Source organism: Eptesicus fuscus, chromosome 17 (assembly GCF_027574615.1).
Source record: "Eptesicus fuscus isolate TK198812 chromosome 17, DD_ASM_mEF_20220401, whole genome shotgun sequence".
NCBI classification, from domain to species: domain Eukaryota; kingdom Metazoa; phylum Chordata; class Mammalia; order Chiroptera; family Vespertilionidae; genus Eptesicus; species Eptesicus fuscus.
Genome location: NC_072489.1, coordinates 38,588,890 through 38,616,214, shown reverse-complemented (window position 1 = coordinate 38,616,214; position 27,325 = coordinate 38,588,890). Strand labels below are relative to the sequence as shown.

The following is a 27,325-nucleotide window of genomic DNA, read 5'->3' as shown; positions in this document are numbered from 1 at the left end:
TCTGTGAAAACTAAAAGTGGAATAATCTGTGAATATACAAGCAATAAACTTTTAAAAAACCCAACATCATTCTATATGTAAAAAGCAAGCCTAAAGAAGAGTACATTATGGTACACTGTGGAAACTAAGTTGAATTCCTCTTCAATGAATCTTATAGGACATATTTACATTTGCAATGCCCCCAAGCTTCCAATTCTCAGGCATAAAATGCATGACTACACTAGCTTGCTTGTTTTCAGACCTCCGCGCCTCTTGTTCCCAGTTTTCCAAGTTCAGCAAACTATGGCCTGGGGCCCAATCCAGCCGGCCACCTGTTTTTGTACGGCTCTTGAATAGCTTTTACATTTTTAAGTGATTGAGAAAAAACAAAAGAGGAACATTTGTGACATATGAAATTACATGAAATTCATTTCAGTGTCTGTAAATAGTGTTCCTGGAGCCCAGCCACCCTCATTCGTGGATGTATTGCCTATGGCTACTTTTGCATGATTTCAGCCAAGCTACGTTGTTGCAACAGAGACCATATGGCCCATAGAGCTCAACATATTTACTATATGGCCCTTTGCAGATAAAGTTTGCTGACCCCCGTTCTCAGTCAGTTATTGCAAGCTTAGTCATGGTTTGTTTGTTTGTTTTCCTTTTTAACAACTGTTGACATTTCTAAAACGACTATCTCCTGGGCTTCTTTGCTTCACTCATCAGGAAAATGGTTGGTAGCCAGCCCTGTGCCATTTCGCTTGTCCTCCGTGTGGACCTCACATCGTGTGTGATGAAAGCTTCGGTCCAGAAATCATCAGTTTCCAGTTTAAGTTGAATGAAAGCAAGGAAAATGTATATTTTCCCACCACGCTCATTCTTGACTTTATTTTAACTTCTTGTCAAAAGGTCTTCACCTGTGAAGTTGCATCCAGAGGCGTGTTAGTAACTATATTGTAAACGGAGGGGCAGAAGCATTTACAGTGCAGCAAGCGTGCAGTGTTCAACAGAAACCCGCGGCTCTGGTGGCTGTGTTTGGGGGGGAGACCACGTCTGATGCACTCAGTGTTATAACGTGATGCCCCCGGGAGGTGGGACAGGAGACTTTTTCTGTCTCGGAGCGCCATATTCTTCAGAAAGATTTTTCTTTCTTTTTTTTTTTAAATCACAATCAAACTGTTCAACTTTTTTTAAAAGGTGAAATTCCTTCAACAACTGTATTTATTACTTCGGATAAGAGTAAGGTAAATAATTACTCGTTTAAAAATTCTCAGAGTATTTGTTAAGGGGTAACTCTTGACACTTGAGAGAGGAAAATTTCAGGACAAACATGAAACATGTCAGCAGAACGCACTGAAAATACGAAGCTTGTTTTCTGATGAGAATAGACAGAAAGGCCCTTTCTTTTTCACAAGTGCTCTTGCTTGGAAGCACCATTTGAAAAGGAGTTCATGACGTGGGACACAGATTCCCATGGGGGCACCGACGGCAGGTTTTAAAGAGAAGCTTCCCCAAGTTCAAGCAAAGCTGCAGTCAACTGAATGATCTGAATGTCTGCTGAAAACGGAGTCCAAAGACATTGATCTAAACCACCACCCTCCCTACTCCTAAAATAGGAGCAATTAGTAAAGCTCATTATAGCAAGCACATCATTTTTTTAAAAATCTCACCCGAGAATATTTTTCGATTGATATTTAGAGAGAGTGGAAGAGAAAGGGAAAGAGAGAGAAATATCAATGTGAAACACATCGATTGGTTGCCTCCTGCCCACACCCCGACCAGGGCCTGGGCTGGGGAGGAGCCTGCAACCGAGTACCCACCCTTGACCAGAATTGAACCTGGGACCCCTTGGTCCGCAGGTTGGGGCTCTATCCACTGAGCCAAACCTGCTAGAATGCAAGCATGGCATTTTTGAATATTGATTTCAGAGAGGAAGGGAGAGGGAGATAGAAACATCAACGATGAGAGAGAATCATTGATCGGCCAAGCACGTCATTTTTAAGTCAAATTTCTAGTGGCGTTGTATCCTTAGGTACTTAATGTAATCTTGTAGCATGACGGCTCTTATGTGCAGAGTGTAATTTAGCTGGTTGATTCTTGTGTGTGCCCTGACAAAGGATCGAACCCGCAACCTTGGTGCATCACGACCAACCGAGCAACTGGCCAGGGCCCAGTATTTTAAATTTTGATCTGTCTTTAGGGCCTGCTCAAAGACCCACTACCACAGTGAGTCACTTTCTAAAAGTTGGGGAGGTTCAACACCGGTGCTTTAGTCCTAAAGCTCACTTGGCGCTGATTATGACAGAAAAGGAAGTGAGTCCGGAACTTTTAAACAATTGGGATATCTCAACAGGAAATGGGACAGCCCAGAGCTTTACTGTTCTGTGCACATCCGCCGTTATCTGACGCTATGTGATACGGACTGCTGCCATCCTTCTGAGATCTCTTCCCAATGAGTCTTTGCTTAACGGGAACAATCCCGACTCCCTGGGAATAGCAGGGTAGGCAGATGTTCCGGAGGGAGAGGTTTCCTGTATTTGGCCTTGTCTGTGATTTCAAAAGAGCTTTGTAAGTGGTACGAGGCACCAATTATTGTAGGAGTTGGTCCTTAAATGTAGAAACATGGGCTCCCTGTGTCAGGCTTTCTTTTGGGCTGTTACACATCAAAGTTGTCCTTGTCTCGAGAGGCCAACTGTGAGCGCCTACAATTTAATATAAGAAGGTCCTGATTGTGATGGAGACGGATGAGGGAGCCTGGCGGTACAAGCAGCAGTGCCTTCATGTGGTCTCTGGTGAATTTTAACTCTGAGAACCACAACCCAACAGGTGAGCAGTGGGCTTTGACAATCCCTTTGGTTCATGAGGAAACTAAGCTAAGAGAAGAACTCTATGTTTGGTTTCCTCATATGCTTCTTTTTAAAAAAAATTCAGGTTCCATAGAAATAATTTGTTTTAAGATAGAATGAAAGGTACTCTGCGTGTGAATACCACACAGTTTGCTGGCAACCAATGGTGTAATTTACTGCCGTTGCAAGATGGAGGCCGTTATGTTATTTTGCTTTCTTTTTAATCATCACATCCCGAATGCCAGAGTTTAAGTTTTTAAATGAGGCAGAAGAAGTTGAGTTTGTTGAGGTCAAATCAAACCTCAATTAGAATAACATAAAACTAGACAGCCAAAGGAAGGAAAGCTGAATGACTCACAGCAGCCCCTCAAGAGTGTCTGAGTGGCCAATAATTAAAACAATTCTATGTCTGATGAAACATGGCTAATGTAGTTTGGGAAAATTGACTGTCCTCTTAGACCCTTTGTTGAGTTCTATATAAAATAAGGAGGTCTGCCCGGCTGGTGTAGCTTAGTGGATTGAGTGTCGTCCCATGGACCAAGAGGTCCCAGGTTTGATTCCCGGTCAGGGCACATGCCTAAGTTGCAAGCTTGATTCCCCAAAAGGGGGCGTGCAGGAGGCAGCCAATCAATGTATCTCTCTCATTGATGTTTCTCTCTCTCTCTCCTCCGTTCCTCTCTGAAATCAATATATATATATTTTTTTCTTTTTTTTTTTAAAGGCAGTCTACAATGATAATTTCTGAAGGTACGTATATCTTCAGAGCCCTTTTCCCCTTGTGGTACCATTCCTCCCTCCTGCAGGGGGCACCTCCTTTTGGAAAAGATAAAAGATTCAGTACAGATTATGCCTTACAAAGTAGTGTGAGTGGGCCCCTGGTTCAGAATGGTGCAAAGACGGAGTGTACCTGGTGAAACTTGCTGCCAGTGGTCACTGTCGATAGTCCATCGCGTCACTGCCACCCACAGGTCTCTCCTCTTTGTTTTGGACGCTTTCTGAGGCCAAGACCTGAGAAGGTGATGTGAGTCCGCGGGGCTGTTTAGTTGACTTGGTGAACTTCTTGAATTCACTTGCAAAAGAAATGCCTTTTCTCTTGTCTTCTCGGGATGCCTATGGAAAGAAAGAACCCTCCATTGGTGTTAAGTTAAAGCTGGCATCCTCAATCACGTGGCAGTATATCAGAAAGGGCCCTCCTCTCTTCCCCGTCTATGACCGAGGGCCTTCCCTCTCAGGATTGCTTAACCACAGAGGGGAACACATTTCTTTCCCTGCAGTGAAAACAAAGCCAAACAACCTTCTCCCCGTAAATTTCTTGACTTTCTCCTAGATTTTGCTATCTCCCAAGTTTGATTACGAATTAGTTATGAATATCAAGTAACTGGTGAAAAGAGTAAAATAACCTTGAAGTTTACCTGCACCTGCTCCTTTAGCTTAAGGATGAATTTTCCTGCACCTTTCCACTTGCTTTGGGCTTGAAACACACACTCCTGATCCAAAAGGACCCGCTGGGAGGACTTGGGGGTAGAAGACTTCTTGTTGGCTGTGTCTTTCACCACCTCTTCCAAAAGCACATAGTCGTTCGGGTTGGGGTTGCTCAGGATGCTGTAGGAGTACTTGGCTTTGCATAAGGTCTGAAAGGTAAGTTACGATCAACTGGATAAGGACGGTGTCTCTAACTCCTGCATTCATTATGAATGAGACTCGAAGGTGGCAAACCGTCACAGGCTTTCAGAGACGACGGGGCTCTTTCAGATCATGTTATCCTACTCCTCACTTTCCGTTTGTGTCGCTGTAGCGTATGACAGGCTTTCCCACATTATGGTTCAGCTTCACGACACTCCATGTTTAGTCAGTATTTCCCCCGCCCCCCTTTCAGACAAGGAGCTTATGCAGATTCCAGAGGATGAGCAGCAAAGAAGCAATAGAATAAAGACTGGAAACAGACTGTGTGCATGAAACCAAAGCTCCTAGACATGAAGGTCGTGCGACAGTGAGGGACAGAACCCTGGCCCTCAGACGTCTCCCTGTCCCCCTGGGCTGCCTCTTCACCACAGACTCTTGGATGTTAAGGCATTTTAGAACTTAGTTGGTCTCACTTCTCATTTCGTGCAAGATTATCTTTCATTTATGCATTTATTCAGTCATCAAGTGTTTAGTGAGGGCCTACTATGTCCCAGATACTTTGGGGGCACAAAGGTCAACAAAAGAAGCTAAGTTCAAAGTCTATACCAACCAAATTACCAGGCAATAATAGCGAGTAGCACTTAAATCGTGCTTGCCATGTGCTAGACATTGTACAGTTTACATATATTACTGACTTAATCTTCACAACAACTCTGTCAGCAAAATACTATTATGCTATCACCATGTTATCTAAGTGGTAACTTACCACATGGTGGTATATTGGAGCCAAATGGAACAGGCTAGTAAAATCAGACATGGTGGGAGCTTTCACACAACAGAAATCAACAAATGCTACAAATCAGAGTGTCTTTTTTAAGCATAACTGCCTGTAACTAAGGCACAGACGGTTAAATAACTTGCCCAAGATCTCAGAGCTAGTAAGAGGTAGAGCTGGGGTTGGAACCTCAAGCTTTTTAACCCAGAGCCTGTGCCGTCCACCATTATACTATCCTACTTCTCAAGGGTGTTTGATGAATGCAAACCATGACAAGGCTTTAAAGGAAGGAAATACAGTTTCTGAAACCATGGACACAGGGAAGCATGACCTAGAGGTGGGAGAGGGTCAGAGTAGGCCTTCTACTTGCCCTCTGACAATGGCCATTTGGTATTAGCTTCGGCATTTCTAGGACAATGAAATTATTACTCTGCAGAGCCACATCCTACAACATTATCACCAGTGCTTCACCCAGGGCCTGACTCATGGTAGATACTAGGTAAGTATCTGTTGAAGGAACGAACTATTATTTCCCACTCTCCCTTTGTAGGTCTCCACTGGTCTAGGAACTTCATTCATAGAATGGGCTGGCATCTGACTTGTCCCAATAAATGTACACGGAGGACAGGCCTGAGGTGGGGGAGGGCTCCCACCTGCTGAATGACATCCTGTGCGGTGCTGACGCGCGGCGCTTTGATGACGGTCCGCGGCTGCTCTGGAGAAACGTCATGCACTTGGACAAAGAAACTCTCCTCCTCCGAGCTCAAGATCACCTCTCTGTCATCTTGAACAATGCTTTTCTCTTCCAGGTTCTATGTTAAAAGAGAAGAAAAGAGTGAGTAAATGGTGAGATGTTGTAGAGTAAGGAAAGAAACTTTGAACAAAAATGTGAAATGCATCATGGTAATGTGGCAATAACTTCTTAGCTTCCTAGTTGATATGCTAGTTAATATTTCATAAATTATTCTAGAAGGACATACATGTCTTAGACAAAAAAAAAGTACTGTTTCTGCTGAGGTAGACAGACTGATAAGGTCTGTCCCAGAACAAGCTAGTAGATCTGCTCCTATTAGCTGTGGATTAGGAGCCCAAGTCAACTGTAGGTAAGTTTGTAAAAAGACAATATACCATTTTGCCAATTACCAAAAGCCAAATGAGAGAAAGCCCCCCCACTCTCGCATAGAACGTGAGCATTTAAGAAATGCTAGACATCTAAAATGTGAAGCGTGAAACTGACATTCAGCTTAAATGAACAAAATCACAGTGAAAGGTGGAAACGATGGCTGGAGGTAAGTCACACTGAAATGACTATCGACACTTTGTAAAGTATATGATTGTCTAACAACTATGCTGCACACCTGAAAGTAATATAAAATAACATTGAAAATAAACTGTAATTAAAAAATAAAAATTAAAAATATAATAAAATAAAAATGAAGATTTGATTTCTTAAAAAAACATGAATATCAACAAAATACTCAATACTCATGATAGTTATCAGGTTGATTGGCTTTTGGCAAATTGCCTTCCAGTGAATTTTACATATATAATCCTATCTAATAAAAGAGTTATATGCAAACTAACCATCACTCCATGACACCCACAAGCCACGCCCACCAGCCAATCAGGAGCGAGTAAGCAAATTAACCCAACCAAGATGGCTGCGGCCATGGAGCGAGCAGGAGGCTTGGGTTTCCCTGGCAATGGAGGAAGCCAAGCTTTCCGCACACCCTGGCCCGCCCAGGCCTCCACTCAGGCTACAAAGTTTCAATTATAGAAGATAAATAAATCCCAACAAAAATGGCTGCAGCCTCAGAGCAAGCAGAAGGCTTGGCTCCGCTCAAGGCTACAGTTTCAATTATAGAAGATAAATAAATCCCAGATACCAGGGCCTCTGCTTGGGTCGTCGGGGGGTGTGGCCGGCCTGCAAACCACCACAGGCCCCTCGCCCAGGCCACCCTATGCCCCAAGGGAACCCCCCATCCTGATTCGGAACACCCTTTAGGGCAAAACAGCTGCCCCCCACCCGTGCACCAGACCTCTATCCTATCTAATAAAAGAGTAATATGCAAATTTACCATCACTCCAACACACAAGATGGCTGCCCCCATGTGAACACAAGATGACTGCCACAAGATGGCCAGCAGGGGAGGGCAGTTGGGAGGGACCAGGCCTGCAAGGGAGGGCAGTTTGGGGGACCAGGCCTGCAGGGGAGGGCAGTTAGGGGCAAACAGGCTGGCAGGGGAGCAGTTAGGCATCAATCAGTCTGTCAGGGGAGTGTTTAGGGGGTGATCAGGCTGGCAGGCAGAAGCGGTTAGGGGCAATCAGGAAGGCAGGCAGGCGAGCAGTTGGGAGCCAGCAGTCCTGGATTGTGAGAGGGATCCCAGATTGGAGAGGGTGCAGGCTGGGCTGAGGGACACACACCCCCATGCATGAATTTCGTGCACCGGGCCTCTAGTTATATATATTACCTATATAGTTAGATACATCTATAGTAGAGAAAAACAGCAATAAAAAGGCAAACTTTTCCCACTGTCACCCTTTTTCCTTCTCTCTCCCATCTCATTTTCCACAAAACCCACAAAAAAGCACTGTTGTTAGGTCATATGTTCTAAACATCTGCTATGGCTATACAAATATATTTTTGTATATGTGAATAGACAGATAGACGGAAACCCTGGAATTATGTGAGTTTAAATATAATATTATTGTCAAATGACTCCTGTTCTTTGTTAGTCCCACTAACAAAGAGGGTAGTTTACAGTTATCTTCTGCAGGGAGCTGCAGGGAGGGGAAGGCGAGGCAAAGCAAGTAACAGTAGGCAACCCATCTCCGGGAGGGAGGGTTTGGCATGGAGTTCCCTGACCCCCAGCACTCTCCAAGCCGAATCTCCTCAGACCAGGCCACTGAAATGGTGCTAACTGGCCAGAACCCAAGAACACTGTCACTATCCTGGAAGTTAAAATCAGCCACACAGGACCCAGAATTGTCCCCATGAATATTAAAATCAAATGGGTAACTGCCACCAGATGGCGCCAAACTATAGCCAGGACCAGAAAGGATTTGCCAACCACCCACACAGGCTTGCCCCAATCATTGCATTAACCTTGCAGTCATGAAATTTACATGACTAAAGTTTTTGGACTCCATTCATTCTATTAAGGGCTGGTGGGGAGAGTTATTGTCTATGTTTATTACCTAAAATGAGATTGTCCTTTACTACATATACTGTTCTACAACTCTTTTCCTCCACTTCAAAGACTGTGGCCATTACATTTTGTTAATTCCTAGAGATTTTGCTGCATGATATGTGATGGCATTGATTATGATATATCTAACCAATTGGAAAGTGGGGGTAGGTGGTATTTCATATGACATCTATATATATAAAAGGCTAATATGCAAAGTGTCCCCTTGGGAGTTCGACTGGGAGACTGGGAGTTCGATTGCTCACTATGATGTGCGCTGATCACCAGGGGGTGGCACAAAATGAAGGAAGGCCCCAGCCGGCAGCCAGAAGGAAGGCTCTGATCGACCCTGATTGCTGGCCAGGCCCAGGGACCCTACCCGTGCACGAATTTTGTGCACCGGGCAGGAAGTTACTGGGCTTCTATCGGTTTATTCAGGGAAAAAAGAAAAAGAAAAAAAAGGGGTCCATCAACAAACCCCAACAGAAGCCAACCAGCCTGGAGTTGGAGCTGTGCTGTTTCCTTCTCGGGAACTATCGCGGGAGTATCAGTGAACATAATGATATTTAGTACGAGTTCTGATCAAAGCTGAGAGATTATTCTTACTTTATGTGAAGTTACAGAATATATTTTTTTAAAAAAATTACTGTTGTTTTAGTTATAAGTGCTGAGCCATTTATTAGCTACAACTTTAATAGGCACTAATAGGAACACAACCAACCCCGAAATGTAGAACAATGCCTACAGGCCTCGAATTACCCAGTTCTGTGACCCCCATGACAATGTCTTCTCACACATACAAATAAAACAGCCGACGAAACAGCTGACGACATGCATAAGGAATCCACTGAGTGCTTGCTCGCTTTGTTTTAGAAGGGATGACCTTTAGGCTGAATTTCTGTAACTTAGAGATAACATTCTGAAGATGTGCAAAAGAATAAACTCATTTTTCCACATATACTTCAGAAGAAGAATAGAAATCAAGTGGGAATTAGAAGAAATTCTGATTTTGAGGGAGTTGGCCAGTGGCGGGTGGTGAATTACACACAGAGCTGTTACCGTGTAGGCTGCACCCAGACACACTTACTTCCTGCTGGGTTTTTAAGACAATCCTGCCAACATAGCCCTCTTCTGGAAACCAGCTGCTTAAAATCTGCACGATCTCCTCCTCGGGACCAATGGCCCTCTGGAATGGTTGTTTTCTGCATTCATTCTTTTCTTTAGATATAAAATATTTTTCTTCCATCAAAAAGTAGTCTGCGGCAATAGGTTTGGTGTCTTGTTCAGTGGTCAGAATCTAAAGATAAAGCAAAGGCACATTTAGCAAAAAACTGTAATTCAAAACAAGCCTGTTTTCATGGGGCCCAGCTTTGATGTGTAATTTATAAGCGAAACCTACTCTGGAGTGTTGCATAATTCTCTTTGGAAGGTCTAAGAATCCTCTCAAGCCCAAAAAGAATTGTTTATGTGCATTCTGGGCAACAACACAATGTACTCATCATCCCCAGACAGCGTAACTATTTTCCCCACTTGCTGGAGTGAGAGCTCCTACCGAATGAAAAACTTTAGGTTTGTAAATCTACGAATTTACCTCTTTGTAATCTTGCAACACAGGGGACCAAGGATAAGGAACCCAGTCCAGCTTTTACCAAGAACAATCTCTCCATCGTTGTTGACTCTATTCTGACCCACGTTCCTGGGAATTCTCCTTCCAATGAAGTCTTAGCTGTGTGTCTAGAGGCCCGTTTTCTTTGTTGGCTACTGACCCGGGCAGTCAAACAGCGTGACCCAGACAAGGCTGGAGAGCCAGGCAGACTGAGTCCGAGGTCCGCCTTCAATACTACTGGCTGCGAGGTGTTGGGCAGGATATTTAACCCGTTAGAGATTCAGTTCCCACTCAATAAAGGGGGAACAGGAAGAGTACTGAGGGGAAGCAGAATGCGCCTCCCCCAAATGTGATTTTTGGGATACTGATTATTTTAGACTGGTTATTTTCAAGAAATGAAACAAAAAAAAACTCAGAGAGAACCTTCAACCGTCCCCCTTACTGCCTAAAAGAATTTAGATAGAGGCTGTGCTCCAGGAGGAAGGTATCAGCGTAGATAACTACAGTTTAATATGAACGAGGTGTGATGGGGAGGAGCCTAGCAAGTCCGCTGTGTCCCATTGGTAAAGATGGCCCAGCAAACATTTCTCTATCAAACACTGGCTTTTCCATCTCCATGTGGATTGCCCTCCTGCCCTTTGAAATCCCAAACTTCAACCCTCCTTCTCCTTAGCTCACGATGGCATATAAACCTCACTGTCCCCTCTGTCCTCTGGTCTCATATTTTTATAGAACCCCCGTGTGTGCATACATGATAAGATTGGTTATTTTCTCCTGTTAATCGTTCTTATGTTAATTTGATTATTGGTCCAGCCAGGAGAACTTAGGAGGTGGGAGGAAAATTACTTTTCTGCTTCCACAGTACAACCTCTTAATTTTATGATTTGTTGTATGATTGAGACACTGTCTATAAAGCAGAGCGTGGCCCTAACTGGTTTGGCTCAGTGGATAAAGCATTGGCCTGTGGACTCAAGGGTCCCAGGTTCGATTCCGGTCAGGGGCATGTACCTTGGTTGCGGGCACATACCCAGTGGGGAGTGTGCAGGAGGCAGCTGGTCGGTGTTTCTCTCTCATCAATGTTTCTAACTCTTTATCCCTCTCCCTTCCTCTCTGCAAAAAATCAATTAAAATATATTAAAAAAAAAAAAAAAAAAAAAAGCAGAGCGTGGGCACAGCATGAGACCTCAATAGCCTTGAGCCATGGCTGCAGTTCCTCTTGCTGACGAACCCTTTCACACTCACATTGTACAGGTTCCTGACAAAAGGCTCAACGCAAAGTGGGTGCCAAGAGAAGGCTGCCACCATCGGGCCTGGTGAAGCCAACACCTTTCTCCTCAACACCTGTTGCTGCTGCGTCTCACTTGGAGGAACAGCATGAACTGAGGATGGAGGGGGCAGAAGAGTCTCAGAAAGGCTGCTCCCTTCCCCCGAGCCCTTGGTTGGGAACGGGTGCTGGGTTCTGGATTCCCGGGGGCAAGGCAACAACCACCACAGGAACAATTCAGGACGCAAGGTCCTAGGAGCCGGGAGCAGTCCCTCCCTCCTCAGTGCTGCTTTATGGGGGGGGGGGGGGGGGCCAATAAAGCAATGGGCTGCTTTTTATGGGTGGTCCCTGGAAATGTCTCCTTGCTTTATAACTTCATATTTTATAGAGTCCCCAAAACCCCAACAGTGCTTTGCGACAGCAGACACTAAAGTTCATAGACTGATTGATTTAAAAAACAAAACTCCCAAAACAACCCCAACTTGGGAATAGTTTCTGTTAGAGAGTCTATGACATTTGACAAGGGAGCTGTTTTCTCTGAGTCTAAGTCAATTATAAGATCTTGGGGGAAAGTTGGCCTGTCCATAGAGACTTCCCCTCAAAGGACCGAACTACTTATTAACACTTAGTATGTGTGGTTCAATGGGTTTTTAAGCCCCAACCATTTCATGATCGCAGTGGCAGTTCGTCATGTGCCCTAACTTCAGAGGGGGCTCCACAGTTGGTCCCTTGGTCACAGCTCCCCTCGGCCTACCTCCAAGGAGAAGAAGGGATTCTGAAATGGGCTGAGGATGAAAGAGTCTGCAAGGATACTAGGGGGCATGTTGGAGACAGAGAGTGAAGCACAGGAGTGGTGCTTCTAGTGAGAAGAGAACAGGAGTTGCACATGGGCCTGCCTTGCCCTTCTGAGGGGCTGCCTCCCTCCCAGGATGCTGCTCCTTGTGTCTGGCTCTCCCTCTTACAAGTCCTCCCGAGGGGCATTGTCTCTGCCGGCACAAGGCCACCAAGACCCCCAGGGATCCAGGGCAGAAGCCCAGCAAGAGGGGACTTTGGCCAGTTCTGCTACGGGAGTTGGGTTAACAGGCTCTCATCCTCTTGTTTTGGGACCTCCATGCCTCTTCGTACCACTAGAGGGGTATAACTTTAAAGGTCATGATCGAGTGCCAGGGGAAGGGGGACAAGGTGGTTGATCAACATGCAAATGGAGGGCTGAGGCTGGAGGGGCAGAAGATGTCTTGGCCTATATGGTCCATCCTGATGCTCTAAGAATTTGACCCAACTCCTAGAATGACAAGCAGACTTTAATCAGTTCGTGTGCAAATTCTGGTCGATTAGTAAGCTCTGCATTAAGAGGGACTATGAGGCTTGAATCTAGGCTCAGAGGGAAACAGTACACAAGGTTGAAGAGCCACTCATCCTGGTCTTTATTCTTCTAGAGCCCAGTGTTCTTTATGTGGCTGAAGAAGTCTTAGAAATTCCTCTCTACAGGATAAGGTAGATTGTTTAAAGGTACCAAGACCTCTCAGGTCACTTGTAGGGCAGATCTCAATGTTGGATATCACAAATAATCAAAAGGCAAATCATCAACGTGGACTTTTGTGTAGTTGTGTGTATCTAGTCACACACACGCAGGCTCAGTGCACTTACTTGCTGGAGAAGCTGCTTTGCCTTGGTGCCTCCATTTATAGAGAAAACAGTGAAGGGCTCCGGACCTGGGACCCCATGCACCGTGACTCTGTGAGTCTGCAGACATTTTCTTTCTTCTGTGCTAAACATCTGTCAAGGAAGATCACATGGTTTCTCATTCATTCTCATTCTGATGCAAATTCTAGGCTATGTTCATCACCGAGGTGCTCATTCTTAGAGGTGTTTACAGGGACATGTCAGTACAGAGCCATTCTAGCATCCCTCACACCCTGACCCATCGTTTTGTGGTTGAAGAAGCGATGGTGCATCTTCTTTAACAGCCTAGTGAGGATGTGTAGCAGCACACCACCAAACTACTAATTTATTTCACAAAACACTATCTCTTTCCAGCCTAAGTATGGAACCGATATCATCTAAAATGTACTTTAGTCCTTATTTCTGAATTGACATCCAACAGTGTTATTGAGTTCCATCTCTCTTGAGGGCACTGGACTAGAATTTTGGATGGTAAGATGATAAATGAAATATTCTAGTAAGTAAAGCACTTTCCTAAGTTCTGTGAGAGTCGTTTGAGCAAATTACGGAACCGGAGGAGGGACCTGCAACTGGCATGTGAAATGTGGGTAAGGTTGCAGGACTGAGCCTTTAACTTGTAGGGTCTGATGCTGACTCCAGTAGAGAGTGTCAGCACTGAACTGAAAGTAGGTCGGCCAGCTGGTGCCGGGGAGCTGGAGAAGCAACGTTGGAAAAGACACGACACATTTGGTGTCAGCGGAAGTATTGTGAGGATCCCTTCCTCTCTGTAGAAAATCAATAAAATATATATTTTTTTTTAAAAAAGAAGTATTGTGAGGAAAAACGGCTCTTGCATGGCACGTGCGGCACCTGCAGCTCTGACAGGTACTGAGGGCGACCAAGCCGGGACCGTGCAGGAAGCCCTGCCTTGCCTTCTGAAAGCATCTGGTTCTTGCTCTTAGGTGCCAGGCAGCCCAGTCCCTGGTTCCCAGTCCTCTGCACAAGGCAGGCAGGCAATACCTCCCTCCACTTTGGCCAAAGTGCTGTTTTTAACTTTGGCCACACATTGAAGGGAAAAGGCGGAGAAGCTAGGGAAACAAGGTCGGAGACAGAGAGAGAAGAAACTAAGGGGAGGGAAAGAGGAGCGGAGAAGAGGAGCGGCTATTTAATGCGAGCAGTGGCGGTGGTCAAGTCAGCGCCACCGAGAGCATAGAAGGTGCCTTTCCAGGGGTTGTCAGGACTACGCTAAAGTGTAAGGTTGATACGACAGTGATCAGGCTGTTAAGTGTGTAAAGAGGGAATTGATGAACAGCCTTTAAACTAATTTTTAAAGAGCAAGCATAATGGAATGAACCAGTTTATTAAAGTGGGGTCGCTTGGTTTAGTCATCAACCCTGGATTACTGGAGTGAGCGCAAGTCCTATGGTTCTCTAACCTCAATGGGCAAGACCCTCACCTGGGGAACTTGTTAAAACACTGATTCTGCAGTGATGGCGCCTTTTGTCTGCCGTGTACCTTCCTCATCCCCACGAGTGCAGATTCCGTACCTCCCCAATTGCCAGGGGGCAGTTATGTATCAACAGCAGCACCTGGCTGCCACCCCAACCCTGCTCACCTGGCATCCACCCCTGGACCACTGAAGAAGCAGAAGATTTTTCTGGTCTAACATAAAGTTTCTAGGGTAACTGAATGCTTCCTAGCAGGTTTGCTTAATTAATTTCTTCCCCACATGTTATTTTTGGCTCATATTAAGAGTATGGGCCCTAACCGGTCTGGCTCAGTGGATAGAGTGTCGGCCTGCGGACTGAAGGGTTTCCAGTTCGATTCCGGTCAAGGGCATGTACCTTGGTTGCAGGCACATCCCCAGTAGGGGGTGTGCAGGAGGCAGCTGATCGATGTTTCTCTCTCATCGATGTTTCTAACTCTCTATCTCTCTCCCTTCCTCTCTGTAAAAAATCAATAAAATATATTAGAAAAAAAAAAAAAAAGAGAGTATGGGCTTTGGCCCGGTTGCTGTAGCTCAATGGATTAAGCATCGTCCCAATGGACCAAGAGGTCCTGGGTTCAATTCCTGGTCAGGGGTACCTGCCCGGGTTGCAGGCTCGATCCCTAGTAAGAAGCATGCAGGAGGCAGCCGATTGATGTCTCTCTCATCAATGTTTCTATCTCTCTCTCCCTATCCCTTCCACTCTAAGAATCAATAAAAACATTAAAAAAACCCCACACCAAACACAAAAAAACAAAAAGAGTATGGGCTTTAGCACTAGGTGAACTTGGGTTTATAGCTGTGTGACCTCCGAGGTACTTAGCTCTTACCTTCCTCATCTGTAAAACGGAGACCATACTCAAAGCTCTTTTATAAAAAAGTTATTGAGAGGATTAGGTGAATTCATATATATGTAAAGTGCTTAGAAGTGCCAATGCCAGCCATTATTATTATTATTTCCACAGCTACCTGTGGAATGATCACTTTCCTGTATCCTGAGCAAGCCTACCTCCAGCAGAGCCATCCCCACAAACATGCTGAGTGAAACAGAGCTTAATTACCAGAGAGGCTGGCACGGAACTGCCGGAGGAGATTTCTTCCATCCTTCTGCTGTTTATGAATAAACTAGAGATTTCCAAGACTTCATTGTGGAGGTTTCGCAGCTGAAGATGTCGATATCCTGGAATGACGCAGAATTGGGAAAAGCCTGTTAGCCATGCACTGCGGAGCTCTGCCACAAAATGGTAGGTAGAGGCCCTGGCTGGGTAGCTCAGTTGGTTAGAGGATAGTCCCGATACTCCAAGGTTGCGGGTTCGATCCCGGGTCAGGGCACATGCAAGAATCTAACCAATGAATGCATAAATAAGTGGAACAACAGCTGCGGCCGCAGACGCTCCCCGGAGGCCCCCAGCAAAGCCAGTCCACCAGCCACCAGCTCCGCCTCTGCTCAGGGTTCTCCATCCTCCCTGCTCTGCCCCCAGCACCCATCCCTGGCTTCCGACACTGAACTTCTGCCAGGCACTGATTCCACTCTCGGCCGGTGAGCCACTACCTCTCCTGCCCTCCTCTCGGTTTCCTCTGCTCACTTCAGTCTCAGCTTGGAAAGTGCCAGGGGGCCCTGGCACGGTGGCTCAGTTGATTGGAGCTCGTCCCGTGCACCAAAAGGTTGCAGGTTCCCTCTCCCATCAGGGTGTGGTTGGGGCATGTATGGGAGGCAACTGATGGACTTATATTTCTCTCTCACATCGATGTTCCTCTCCCTTCCTCTCTCTCTCAAATCAATAAACATATCCTTGGGTGAGGATAAAAAAAAAAAGTGAAGTTATCTTTAAAAAAAAAAAAAGTGCCAGGGGTGCAGTGGGTGTTATTTGGGCAGGGACGTGAGGGAAGGGGGGCCGACCACCACAGCTCTCGACGTCAGCAGTGGCAATGGAGGCCATGCTTCCTCAGAAATGTGAATACCTCGACTTTGAGGATAACGTAAAAGAAAACCTGTTACGAGATGTACTTAAACAGTATTCAAATTTGTGTTATTTTTTCCTGCCTCTTATTTCAACTTTTTAAAAATGAAAATCTCAAACATACACTCAAAAGTAGAGAGAACGGTCTAAAGAGCTCTATGGCATCCGTCACTGAGCGACAGTAATTATTTTTTTTTTTTTTGTAATATATTTTTATGGATTTCAGAGAAGGGAGAGATAGAAACATCAATGATGGGAGAGAATCAGTGATCGGCTGCCTTCTGCACACCCCCTACTGGGGATCGAGCCCACAACCCGGGCATGTGCCCTGACCGAGCATCCAACTGTGTGGCCTTCTGGTCCATAGGCTGACGCTCAACCACTGAGCCATGCCGGCTGGGCCACAGTAATTAACAGCACGATGATGCTACTCTACCTCGCTTTAGAGCCTTGAGCGGGATGATTCTCTGAGCAGTGACCGCCGAGCTGTTGTTTTCCACAACTGCAAAACGAAGAAAAATGAGGTCTTCAAAGTGAACCCGGAAGAAAAACTGCTCGTTCCACATGGGGTTCAGAGTGTTCCGGTGGATGGGCTTCGTGCGGAAGTGGCAGCTGTCCAGCGGCATGCCCAGGATGTCGACCTCGATGCACGGGCTTCCTGTGCTGTTGCTCGGGCACACGTTCTGGCCAGAGACAACCTGGGGGAGGAAGCAAGGACCAGGTCACTGAAGATGAAAAAGAAACAAAGGCAACCTCTGCACCTCACCGCTTCCCTCCACAAAGAACACTCTGGAATGGACGAGGTCCACGGTGAATAAATCTGCTAAAAAATCCACCCCCAAAGCAGGATGTGATTGCAATCAGGCAACCACACGCCTGGAATCATGGGAAAAGCTTGTTTTGTCACCAGCATTCACCTGTCACTTTTCAACTGTCAAAATGTTCAAGTATCTTCAAAGCCAAGCAATTAAGATGAAATTAAGTTTCGCAAGAAGGCAAAGGGAAACGGGGAGACTTTACGGGATGTAATCACAAAATGGTTGTGAACATTCTGTTCAAGATGTTTTAGGTGTATATTTTATAACTTCAAAGCCGTTTTCCTGAATGGTTTAGTTTTACAGCAAGTCACAGGGAATGTTTTAAAACATTTATTCATAGCCTTCTGTAAACAGTTAAAAGTCTACTCGAGTCTAGCTAATCTGGTCAAACAGAGGAGGCCCCCTGCCCTGGTCTTTGGGAAGGAGACAGCAGAGGTGGTAGGAAAACCCGAGAGTGGTTCTCCCGGGGTGTTAGAGGGGTGATCAGAGGCTGCTTAGCATTCTTCCTTTGGAGGGAAACGAACAAGTTCTAAGGTTGGAGGGTAGCGATGACCTCGTCCCTCTTTCCTATCAGCCACCCAGAGGTCTTTTTCTCTGTCCGCTCGCTAAGAGGTAGCGACAGAATGGGGAAATAAAGTTGAATGATGAGCTGCCGGGGTTGTCGTTAAGGGCAGTCTGTGGTGTTTTGACATTGGGTTAATTAGGCAATAAAAGAAATAAGGAAAGGCCCAAGAATGATAAAGTTTAAACTGCAAGGAGGAAAGATATTTAACTGATTTGTATATCGATGCCCGTTTGATCTTACGAGAGCCTGTTAGAGTTTAAGATGACCTGCTCTAACAAGGAGCTCAACTTTTATGGGAGAAACTCAGAATGACGGTGCTGCGGGCCCTGGAAGGCAGAATCACCACCGTCAGTGTGCAGGGGAAGCAGGGAACGCACAGCTCCACCTACCGGGCACTGGCAAATACCTCAGCCACAGCCACTGCTTTGACAGGTAAAGAAATCCTTTTGGGAACGAAATCTGCACAAACACAACGGTGACACGAGGACTGCAATGCCCTGAATTCAAAACCAGCGCATATTCAGGAAGGCGGAAGCACCTTGCCATCTCCTGGAGACAGAACCACACTTACAGTCAAAGAGTAGACGGCGGGCTCCATGTTGTCCAGGTCTCTTTCCAGGGGAGAAAACTTCTGGTACATGGGGCAGTTCCTGTCCCACAGAACGGGGGGTTTCAGCACATAGCCACAGCCACCGTTGGCCTCAAACATGGCAGCGTTTAAATGTAAAGGGAGATCTGCAAAACAAAGTCAACGTTGCTTGTTACTCTGCTGCTTATGAATGTCAAGTTCAGAACTTATATGTTATATGCATAGCCCACGGACATGAGCAATAGGGTAGGGAAGACATGGGGGAAGGAGTGGGATGAAGAGGGCGGCGGGGGTGGGGGTGGGGAATGGGAGAGATCTGTGATACTATCAACAATAAAAAATGTATTTTAAAAAAAGTCAAGTTCAAAAGAACGTTGTATCAATTTTCCCTAAGCTTAAGCATGAAGAAGCGACTGAATGAGTGGCTACTAGGTGCCAGGTTGTTAGGCACGAGAGAGAAAACAGGTAACAAGACCAAGATCCCTGTCTTTTCGGGGCTCAGTCTATGGGATAAGCCCAGTGTTCTCACTCCCACCCAGGTTCTGCCACTCAAAAACTCCTTTTGCAAATCAAAATTTACAACATCCATCTGAAAAAAAAAATCTTTGCAATACCTCATTTTATACAGAATTTTAGTAAGGAATAGTCATGGCATTTTCTTATCCCCAAACACTAAACCATGCAGACAACTGTATGACCAATGCTTGCCTTTGCAAATATAAGATAAAATCTTAATAATCCAAGACAGACTGGGAGAAGAGCCAGAAAAATATATCTTTCCATGAAATCTCAATTTCAACCCATAAATTACAGTACTTCTACCTCTTTTTAATTGCAGTTAAATATGAAAAAAATTATTATCACATGTGATTCACATCATGTCCATGATCCATCCCCTCCATCGTAAACCCTGGGAACCCTCACAACGGCTTCCAGTCGCTTGTGGCCAGCTTTTCCTTGGCACGGCTCTTCGATGAACGTTGGACTCCCGCACCGGTTTGGGCTCTGACACACACAAATGCTCATCTGATGGCGCAAGTCTGTAGAAAGGTTGCCCAGATGAACACAGGGTTTATGAGGCACACCTGACAAATGTTCCCTCTGATAGATTCCTTCCATGTGCAGAGTGAACTTTGCTACATGGACCGACATCAAGGAAAAGTGTGGTGAGCACCACGGAGCAATAAGAAGTTGGCCTCCACATGTCTCGTGTGTAAATTTTTTTCCGTGTGCGTGGGGTTGGCTGGGATTGTAGGCAGGAATCCTTGGGGTAAGTGTCTAAGGCATAGGAAAGCTACGTGGGCTCAGTCTCCTTATCTATAAAATCAGTGCCCTGGACCCCACCTCTCAGGCCCGTCCAGTCCTGATGTGACTGATTCGTTGAGGCTGTCTTGCCTGCAGGAAGAGAGAATTCTCTTCCCAGGCCACCCTGTGACAGAGGAACATAGACCTGGGCTAGGATGGCGAAGAGAGGGAAGCAGGCTAGCTCATGCAGAGTTGATGAATGTGAAATGGATATATATTACAAAAAATTACAGCGGCTCACCCTCACTGTGCTCTTACTGTGTACCAGGCCCCATTCCATGCACTTTGTGTACATCAGTGCTTCCCAGTGAGGTATTCTCATTTTATAGATGAGGAAACTGAGGCACAAGAAGTGTAAGAACCCAAGGCACACAGTTACTAAGTGGTGGATGCTGGGGTTTGAACCTCGGCAGCCTGATCCAAATCTCGACAACCGAGCCACATAAGGTACACCTCACAGGCGTGTCATAAATGAGAAAATGTGTGCAAGTGTCTACCGAGCATTCGGCACATATGGCACATAGGAGATCTCAATAAACAGTAGGTAGTAAATTATGATTATGATGTCAACACCCATTTGGGTTTGAAGTCTGATCCCAGGAGGTCTGTGTCTATCCTTGTACTTTCCCAAACTTTTAAGTACTTTTTCTTTTTTTGTTGTTAATTCTCACCCGAGGATATTTTTCCATTGATTTTTTTTTTTTTAAGGGAGAATGGAAAGGAGGGAGAGAGACAGGGAGAGAAACATTGATGTGAGAGGAGAGTCACATTGATTGGTTGCCTCCTGCACAGGCTCCGACCAGGGCTGGGATGGGGACTGCTACCAAGGTACGTGTCCTTGACTGGAATCAAACCCGGGACCTTTCAGTCCATGGGCCACCACTCCATCCACTGAGCCAAACCAGCTGGGGCTAATCTCATGTAGTAAGTCAACAGGTAAACCAGATCCAGGCGGAGCTGCTCATCTACACTAATAAAATAGAAATATGCAAATTGTAACTCTGTGACACCATCAAGCCAATCAGGAGTATGCAAATCAACCCAACAAAGATGGCGGGTTAATTTGCATATGCAGGCGCAGAGCGGCCGGGCGGGGCAGGACGCCTGTTATGAGGGGGAGGGCAGAGGGAGCTACAGGAGCAGCGCTCCGGCTGGAGCAAACACTGAAGGCTCTGCCCGGAGTGAAGGTGGAAGGTGGCGGCCAGAGTGAAGGCCTGGGTCCCGGGTGCCAGAGGAAAACTGGTGCTGGCAGCCAGGGGAAGGAAGGCCTATTCTTGCACGAATCTCCATGCAACGGGCCTCTAGTTTTGGAATAAAGGTGGGACCTCAAATCTAGCCCTCCAATTGTCCCCTAGGCGTGGTCCCAGGACTTCACCTGGGGCTATCGTTTTAATACCCCTGTTGAAAGCAAGTGAAGGAGGGTGCATGAATCTGTGTCACCTGATCACGCCTCCCAGTCAATGCCTGTGATGGCAGATCAGGCTTATCATTACCTTTATGGTCTCCTATTTATTAAAAAACCCTGTATTAAGTAGGCACCATTCCCGTAATAATGATGCCTATACTTTGGGGCTAGAAAAGCCATCATAAAGAGTTTGACAATCATTCAGGAAAGCATGACCCATATTAACAGAAGCTTTTCTTTTGATGGGGTTGCGTGTCCTTATACTTGTTCTGCTCTAGGTGGAAAGAATGATGAGGGACTGTTGCCAGCCATCACCAGGTTTGCATACCAGGCTCAAGTCAGTTTCCAAACTCAAGAATTGGTTTCACTGAGTGCAGACCTGGGCTATTCCTGGCTCCAGATCACTGCAGACCTTCTTGGAGTTGATGGAGCCATTAGAAATTCTGGGAAGAGATGACCCTAAGTCAATGGACACTCCTCTGGGGCATCAGGGTCCTCTGACATCCAGGAAGTGGCAAGGCAGATGATCCATGGAACATAGTCGGGGGCTAGAGGGACACTGGGAGAGGGTTCTCTGTTACTTGGTTGGGATGTTTCATGGAATAGAAAGCGCTCCCTAATCTAGGAATTCTTTGTAAAAATAGACTCTGATCTATTTGGACTTGCAATCCACAGAAAAGTACCTAAAAACCAAAGAACCACAGGCTCAGACTGCAGTGGGGCGGAGGGGGATAGTCTGTTTCAGCTCAGCGTGCATTTATTGAGCACCTACTGCGGGCAAGATATTAGCCAGGCTCTACGCCCAGTTTGTGCAAATGAAGACCATTTTTACAGATGAACACGGCGAAACTGCCTGTTGCTTGTGCTTTGTCCAGCGTGGGGATGCGTGTCATCATTGCCTGTGGCATGGATCAGAGAGGCGTTATGGCAGCACTATAACCCGGGCTGGAAGACTATGTAGAGAAACTTGAGGATGAACCATCAACAGAGCCATCTGTCTCCCCTGAGGAGGCAGCTCGAACATGTACTCCCAGATTGATTTGGGAGAGAGGCAAAGCCTTCAGGGGTGAGTGAAGGCTGAGCTGCAGCCTCAGTGTGTCCTTCGGGACTTGGGGGGGGGGGGGGTGGCGGTGGTGGTGGAGGGAGCAGGAGGGGCAGCTCCTTTCAGCGGTGGCTCCCTTTGCCATCGGCGGAGCCGGTGTGTCTGCACCAGCCTCGGCACGCCCAGGAGAACGGGCACATCCAAAACCAAACGCATTTCCATTTCCTTGAGAAAACCATTTTGCTAGTGATTTCACTTGACTTAAAATATTTCAGTATCATAATAACCCAGGGCGCCGAAGGGCTACAGACAGGGTCAGAGATGTGAGCCCGCAAGCCACTCGGGACAGATTGAAAAGAAACTTTTATAACTTTGAAAATATTTCATTATTATTTCCACTGGCGAGTCCAAATCCTACTGTTTTCATAACTTATCAAAAACACTTCATCATCGTTAACGTTTGTGGAATGCTTTCTCTGTGCCAGCCGCTATGCTAAGTAGGGTACTTCACCTGCATCGTGTTATTTAATTTCAATGGAAAGAAGCAAATATAACAAGGGCAAAAAAAAAAAAAAAAAAAAGGCGTCGGCAGGGTCAGCCACACATGGGCACTGTTGGCACCAGTACCAGGTGGCTAGCTGGTTTGAGAGTGAAAGGTGTGGTTTGACCTTGGCTGGAGACAGGGCTGTGCTGCAGCTGGCGGGTCAGCACAGTTACTTAGGATCTGATTCAGGTCACGTGAGAGGAACGAGAAGGCCGCTTGCCTGTTCCAAGGAAAGACTGTGGCTTCCGAAGGTGCTTCGAGGAAACATTCCTCATCGACTTTATCTTCTGCAGCTCCCTTCTTGCCCCCATAACCAAGTAGAAACAAAATACTTCATCCTCTCCACTCCCAGAGTCCTTGAATTCATGATTACTAGTCATTCTGTGACCTTGAGCAAATCAATCGCTCTGTGCCTTGGTTTGCTCATCTGAGGAATGGGGATCATAAAGGTGTCCACCGCTTAGGGTTGTTGCAAAGAGTAAATGAGATAATAGGGGGTCAAGGAAAATTCAGCCCCGTGTCTGTCGTACAGTAAGTGTGCAATGAATGGTAGCTTTTATTCTGGACGTCAGGCCTCCTCAGGTATTCCTGCTAAGAGAGTTTCATCAGCAGTGGAAAAAACAAACACTGCTTTCTTGGTTCTCCATTTCCATCTCCATGGATAAGAAGCTAACAAGCAATTCGCCTGGAGTGTTAACTACTTCTTGACTGCAAGGAATAGCTTAGCAAGAGAGCTTACCAAAGGGTGTTAGTAACTCTCTGCCCCAAAAGGTCTTTAGAAACAAACTAGACACAGGCCTAAACAGTGTCTTATTTAAAGACACACACGAGTAGCCTTATGTTTAAAAAATGCTTTAAAAAGGGAGCAAGAACAAGAGATTACTAGGGACCCCTTTAAGGTTCTTTCTTATCGCCTTAGCTCTGAAACATCAAGGGCACAATTCAGTATCAAAATCACCTGTATTTTTACTCTTACCATAGGTGTGCCCCAGTCTGGAATCTTGCCCCTCTTAACTAAAATGTTGTTTGTTGAACTACGTTTCCTGAAACGTAAGACCCAAAGGAGAGAGGTGAGGAGCAGGCCATTACCATCTGTCTGGTAGTTGAGTGCCACGAGCTGTATCCCGTGCAGCCAGAACATGAGGGGGTTGGGGTTGGAGGAGTCGATGCGGGTGGCAGCCGGGTAAGTCCTCAGCAGCTGACAGGCGGTGTGCTGGATCAGTTTCTGAGAATACCTGCGACACAGACGTTTGGCGGCATTTTCATTCAGCGATGAGATATGGTAACATTTGGGAGTTCTAATGATAGCGCTGAGGGACGTGGTTGGGCTGAGGGGGGAAGAAGATTCCTCCCAGGCCTGTCGCATTCCTTCATAGGAACCTAAACCCCCCAAAAGATTAGCCTCAGATTAGTGCAGGACACTTCAATGTTTTAGAAAGATAAACCTGAACAACATCTCGGTAAAACAATCATAACCATGTAACACATCAGAGTAGATCTCAATGGTGTGACACTATTCAGTTACACTATAGTAGGGTTACACTATAGTTGAGCTAGTCCACCACCTTGAAACAAAATGACAGCTACTGAGTTTTAAAATGAGTGCAGAAGCACCAATTTAAATTAAAAGCCTGGAAGTCCTTTGCCTCATCTGTCCTGTGGATATATTTGAACAATACATGGCAATATATGTATAAGGGTATTCACTTTAGCATTTGTTATAGGAAAAAAAAAAAGCAACAAAAAACCCAGGAAGCAATCCAAATGCTCTACCAGTGAGGAAGTGGTTAAATGACAGTGTATACACAATGGAAAGCCACAGGGGCATAAGGAGAATAAGGTAGATATATATGCTCAGAAAGCTATTTGGAAAGTTACAGCAATATAAAAGTTATACAAATATGTTCGGTTATATCCCATTTGGATCATCTTAAAAAGAATCTTATTCTTCTTGAACAAAACACAATAAACCTAACAGTGGTTACCTCAGGGGACTAGAACTGAGCCATTCAGAATAGAAAGGAATTTTAATAATACCCTGTATTGTTTGAGTTTTTTTTTTTTATAACTATGAGAATTTATTACTTTTATAATAAAAAGTAATTAGTAATAAAATGGATATATCTTCTGGAGTTATAATGGTGACGAGATCAGTTCCAAGAACCACTAGAATGTTCCAAGGTGGTTCCAATTTTTCCCTATTGAGGCAAACACTGTTAGAACATCTTCAGCGAAGTGCTATGTTTTAGGAAGTTAAACATGTAAACTTGAAAAATATTTCTACTACACTTAGATAACATAAACACTCATGGAAATAAAAAAAAAAAAAAGATAGAAAAAGTTCAAGGGAAGTGCTTCGACAGTAAAACGTTGGACTTATCCAGCATGCGGAATCGAGCAAAGGTAGTGAAAGAAGGTGACTTTACTTTTTCCAGATGTTTTGCTAAGTGATGCCGTCTCCCCAGGGCTCATTCTGCCCGGATTGTTGCCAAAAATGGACTTCCTGCTTTTCCTTTCTTTTCCTCTGCTAGAGCCAGATGCATTTAGAGTTGACAGGCCTGTTCCCATAAAATGAAAATAAATAAGCCAAAAACTACAAGTGAGGGAACTCGACATTTTCCATCCCTGTCCATGTTTACTTTGAAGTCTTACTACTCCCTGGTAACCCTGCTCAGAGGACCCGCTCGCATTCTCAGCACTGTTCATAGCAGCGTTGTAGGCTGTTAGAGCGAAGTTGTTTTTTTTTAATCTCTGTGGGCAAATGTGACAAGAACTGCAGGATTATCACAGAATGACCGCAAAATCGCACCCACACCCACTTGTTGGTGCACCAGAAAGATTTTGAAAAACTGCATAAAAAGAAAATGCTCCAGTCAACACTGAATTATCAGGACCGAATTACTCAATTTTGAGAGATGAAAGAATGGCTCGGAGCCCTAGTTTTAGCATCATATGGTCTAGGTTGAATTCCTGCCATTAGGAGCCCTGACTTAACATCCACCTTCTCTGTTCCTCAGTTTCCTTATCTACAAAATGGGTATAATGATAGGAACTCACAGGCTTAGTCTGAGGATTAAACGGGAAATATGTTAAATGACAGTGATGTCTCACGGCTTCTCTTTCTCACTCCTGCTCCAACCACTCCCTGGCTCCTTCCTGCCTGGCACAGTGCCGGGCGCATGCAGATATTTGCTGAACGAGGAAATGAATGCACACCATGCAGACCTGGATCCAGTGCAGGAAGAGTGAGTTAAAGGCACCAGGGAAGCCAGTGGCCTCCAAACTGTTTCCACTGTCTACACTTGTACCATTCGGTAGTAATTCCTTCAGCTGGAGCAGCGTTCAGGATGCCCTCTTTGAGATGAAAATACACCTTCCCAAAAACATCATCAGAGAAGACAGGATAAAGGAGTGTTTAATAAAAGCAAAAACTTTGGGGTTTAAATCCATTTCCTAGTGGTGTGACCTCCCACAAGCTACCTAAACCTCTGCACTCCTTGCTTACCTATACAAGGGCTGTGGTTATGATGAAATGAGATCATGTATATCTACATACTCAGTAGAGTGACTTGTTCTGAGAAAATGCTGGGTTCATAGCAGCTGTGGGGCTTCTAAATTTTTTCTCTCTGAAGTATCTGTAACCACAAAGATGTGCAAACTTGCACTAGTGAGTTCTCATGCTTTATCTTAAAATTTTGTGTGAACTTTGCCCTCTACACAATGATGTAACAGATTTTCTCCCAAGTAAAACCAATGAGGGGTCAACGTGAAGCCCCATGTTCATTCTGGGAGTTTTGCACACATCCTGGCCCACGTCGACATTCCCCAGGGGCCTTCTGTGAACAGCCTGGCTGTTCTCTCGGGGTGGGGCGAGGAAGCAGGAACATGGGTTGGTGATCAAGAGAGGGGAGAAATTTGCCCTGTTGGCCCATCTATATATGTAAAAGCCCAGCAACCTTTAAGGCAGAATGACTGGAACGACCAGAAGGACTGGTCGCTATGACATGTACTGACCACCAGGGGGCAGACGCTTAATGCAGGAGCTGCCCCCTGGTGGTCAGTGCGCTCCCACAGCGGGAGCACCACTCAGCCAGAAGCTGGGCTCATGGCTGGCGAGCGCAGTGGTGGTGGTGGGAGCCTCCCCCACCTCTGTGGCAGCACTAAGGAGCGGCGAGCCAAGTGGAAAGGAGTGAGCAGGCAGGTGGTAAGGAGCGAGCAGGCGGGCAGTTAGGAGTGAGGGGTCCCAGATTGCGAGAGGGATGTCCGACTGCCCCCCTCCCCCCAGCCCCCACCCCCTGTGCATGAATTTTGTGCATCTGGCCTCTAGTCTATCAATAAGAACAGCAACCACCACCAGTTCCAGTGAGCCAACTACCTGTAGATAGCGTGCTAGTCACATTAGGTATTTTATTATTAATGTTTATGACAACCCTGCAAGTGAGGACTGTCCTGTCTCTTTTATAGGAAGGGTCTCTGAAGTGCAGAGAGGTTAACTAACTGCCCTAGTCAAGGTCACTGAGGAGTGGAATCCTGCCACTGAAGCGGGCTCCTGATCTTGGGGAGGTTACTGTACTTCTGGGGAAGGTTGTGCCACGTGGTCTTCATGCTGCCTCACTGCTCTGAAGATTTTTTTGCATATGGCTCCGTGGAAGGGACTTGGGATGGTGAAG

At 45.7% G+C, this 27,325-nt stretch overlaps 1 protein-coding gene across 1 annotated transcript in view; it reads right to left on the bottom strand.

Annotated features, from left to right (window-relative positions):
• Positions 1 to 862: 862 nt before the first annotated feature.
• PLCE1 (phospholipase C epsilon 1) overlaps positions 863 to 27,325 on the bottom strand; it is a 257,012-nt gene continuing 230,549 nt past the window's right edge. The window contains exons 22-32 of the mRNA XM_008144085.3: positions 25,082 to 25,213; positions 23,745 to 24,035; positions 18,342 to 18,505; positions 16,824 to 17,085; positions 15,488 to 15,606; positions 12,926 to 13,054; positions 9,496 to 9,705; positions 5,874 to 6,032; positions 4,235 to 4,453; positions 3,730 to 3,932; positions 863 to 893 (exon numbers count right to left, since the gene is read on the bottom strand). Coding sequence (XP_008142307.2) covers positions 3,753 to 3,932; positions 4,235 to 4,453; positions 5,874 to 6,032; positions 9,496 to 9,705; positions 12,926 to 13,054; positions 15,488 to 15,606; positions 16,824 to 17,085; positions 18,342 to 18,505; positions 23,745 to 24,035; positions 25,082 to 25,213 — 1,865 coding nt within the window. The 3' untranslated portion in view covers positions 863 to 893; positions 3,730 to 3,752. The remainder of the gene's footprint in view (positions 894 to 3,729; positions 3,933 to 4,234; positions 4,454 to 5,873; positions 6,033 to 9,495; positions 9,706 to 12,925; positions 13,055 to 15,487; positions 15,607 to 16,823; positions 17,086 to 18,341; positions 18,506 to 23,744; positions 24,036 to 25,081; positions 25,214 to 27,325) is intronic.